This window comes from Echinops telfairi, unplaced genomic scaffold (genome assembly GCF_000313985.2).
Source record: "Echinops telfairi isolate 266 unplaced genomic scaffold, ASM31398v2 ScPeMD7_3533;HRSCAF=4204_0, whole genome shotgun sequence".
NCBI classification, from domain to species: domain Eukaryota; kingdom Metazoa; phylum Chordata; class Mammalia; order Afrosoricida; family Tenrecidae; genus Echinops; species Echinops telfairi.
In genome coordinates this window covers 92,969,415-92,971,555 of record NW_022107431.1, presented here as the reverse complement: position 1 = coordinate 92,971,555, position 2,141 = coordinate 92,969,415, and the positions used below count along the sequence as shown (strand labels likewise).

The window sequence follows — 2,141 nt, the reverse complement described above, 5'->3', positions numbered from 1 at the left end:
TCATCTCCTTCTCCCTGGCCTGGGCCAACCATGTCTTCCTCGGGTGCCGGTACCCTCAAAAAGTTATGGATAAAATACTTAGTATGGCTGAAGGCATCAAAGTGACAGATGCTCCAATCCATACAACAAGAGACGAACTGGTTGCCAAGAAGGGGTAGAAGAGCCACCCAGAAAACAAAGAGTCGAAGGAAAAAACAACTCTACGGTTGAGCAAGGGCATGCAAGAACTTCTGTCAAAACAGAACATGCATCACCTAAGCAGGAAAACAGCTCAACATGTACGGGGTCCTCTACCAAGTCAGAAAGTGGTGGGAACTCAGCCCAGAGCTCTGGTATCTCCTTGAATGAGAATAACTCTACAAGTGATGGGGATCGACCTACTTCCAGCCAAAGCAGCCTCAGCAGCTGCATTTCCTCTCAGGTAACGGCAGTGATGGCAGGGTCTGGAAAAGTTTCCGAATCAGAAACATCAGATAAACATGGTTCAGCACCATTTGTTTCCTCTTTGTTGAAATCAAGTGTGAATAGCCAATCCACTGATTCCAGACAACAAAGTAGCTCACCTAAAAAGAGCGTTTTGGAAAGCTCTTCAGTTTCAGCTTCTCAAAGTAGTTCGGAGATCCCATTGCCATTGTTGGGCTCCTCAGGAAGCTCGGAAGTAGAATTGCCACTCTTGTCTTCTAAACCTAGTGCTGAGACTGCTTCAAGTGGGTTAGCTTCTAAAGCTAGTTCAGAAGCAAGTGCTACATCGGTTTCTAAAAACAGTTCTTCATCGGGCACATCCTTGCTAACTCCCAAGAGTAGCTCCTCAACAAACACATCACTGCTGACTTCCAAAAGCACTTCCCAGATAGCTGCTTCACTGTTAACTTCCAAGAGCAACCCCCAGACCAGTGGATCGCTGGTGTCCAAAAGCACTTCCCTAGCAAGTGTGTCCCAGCTGGTTTCTAAGAGTAGTTCCCAGACAAGCACTTCCCAGGTGCCTTCTAAAAGTACTTCACAGTTAAGTGAGAGTTCTGTGAGATTTACTTGTTGCAAGTTAACCAATGAAGATGTGAAGCAGAAGCAACCTTTTTTCAATAGACTGTATAAAACAGTAGCATGGAAGTTGGTAGCTGTTGGTGGCTTTAGTCTCAAGGTGAATCATGGAGAGCTCTTAAATGCAGCTATTGAGGCTCTTAAAGCAACACTGGATGTGTTTTTTGTCCCACTAAAAGAACTGGCAGATCTGCCCCAAAATAAGAGCTCTCAAGAAAATATTGTTTGTGAATTAAGATGTAAGTCTGTTTATCTGGGCACTGGTTGTGGAAAAAGTGAAGAAAATGCTAAAGCAGTTGCTTCCAGAGAAGCATTGAAGTTATTTCTCAAAAAAAAGGTAGTGGTAAAAATATGTAAGAGAAAATACAAAGGCATGGAAATAGAAGATCTCGTCCTCCTAGATGAAGAATCAAGGCCTTTAAACTTACCACCAGCATTGAAACATCCTCAAGAATTACGCTAATATGTCCGAAAAGTCACTTCATAAAATATACCTAGTATTTGAAGAGAAAAAAAAAAAGAAATCTTTGACAATGTCAAAGCTTTCTCTGCTTATTGTGATATTATCTATTGGTAAAATTGTGAGGATTTTGGTCTTCTGTACATTAAGTTGTGATCCATATCGAATGCTGCAATCCTTGATCTTCATCAGCAAAGGCTTCAGGTTCTCCTCCCTCTCAGCAAGCACGGTTGTATCAGCTGCATATCATAGGTTGTTAATGAACCTTCTGTCAACCCTGATGCCACATTCTTCTTCACAGACTTCATATCCCTATGGGATTATTGCTCAGCACATAGATTGAAGAATTATAGGAAGAGGATAAAACCTTGATGCACACCTTTTGTCATTTTAAACCATGCAGTAGTTCTTTGTGCTACTCACACAACTGCCTCTTGATCTCTGTACAGGTTCTGCATGAGCACAATGAAGTGTTATGGAATTCGCATTCTTCTCAAAGCTATCCATAGTTGGTTATTATCCACACAGTCAAATACCTGTGCATAGTTAATTAAACACAAGTAAACAGCTTTCTGGTAGTCTCTGCTTTGAGCCAAGATCCACCTGACATCAGTAATGATATCCCCTGTTCAATGTCCTTTTC

The 2,141-nt window shown here is 41.9% G+C and overlaps 1 protein-coding gene across 1 annotated transcript; it reads left to right on the top strand.

The window, feature by feature from the left end:
• Window positions 1–2: 2 nt before the first annotated feature.
• LOC101647879 (CDKN2A-interacting protein) lies at window positions 3–1,546 on the top strand (the record flags this gene model as incomplete). The annotated part of the gene is given in 2 exon segments (XM_013004287.3): window positions 3–144; window positions 147–1,546. Coding segments are annotated over 2 exon segments (1,497 nt in total), but the record flags the coding sequence as incomplete, so codon positions are not given.
• Between the last annotated feature and the right edge of the window lie 595 nt (window positions 1,547–2,141).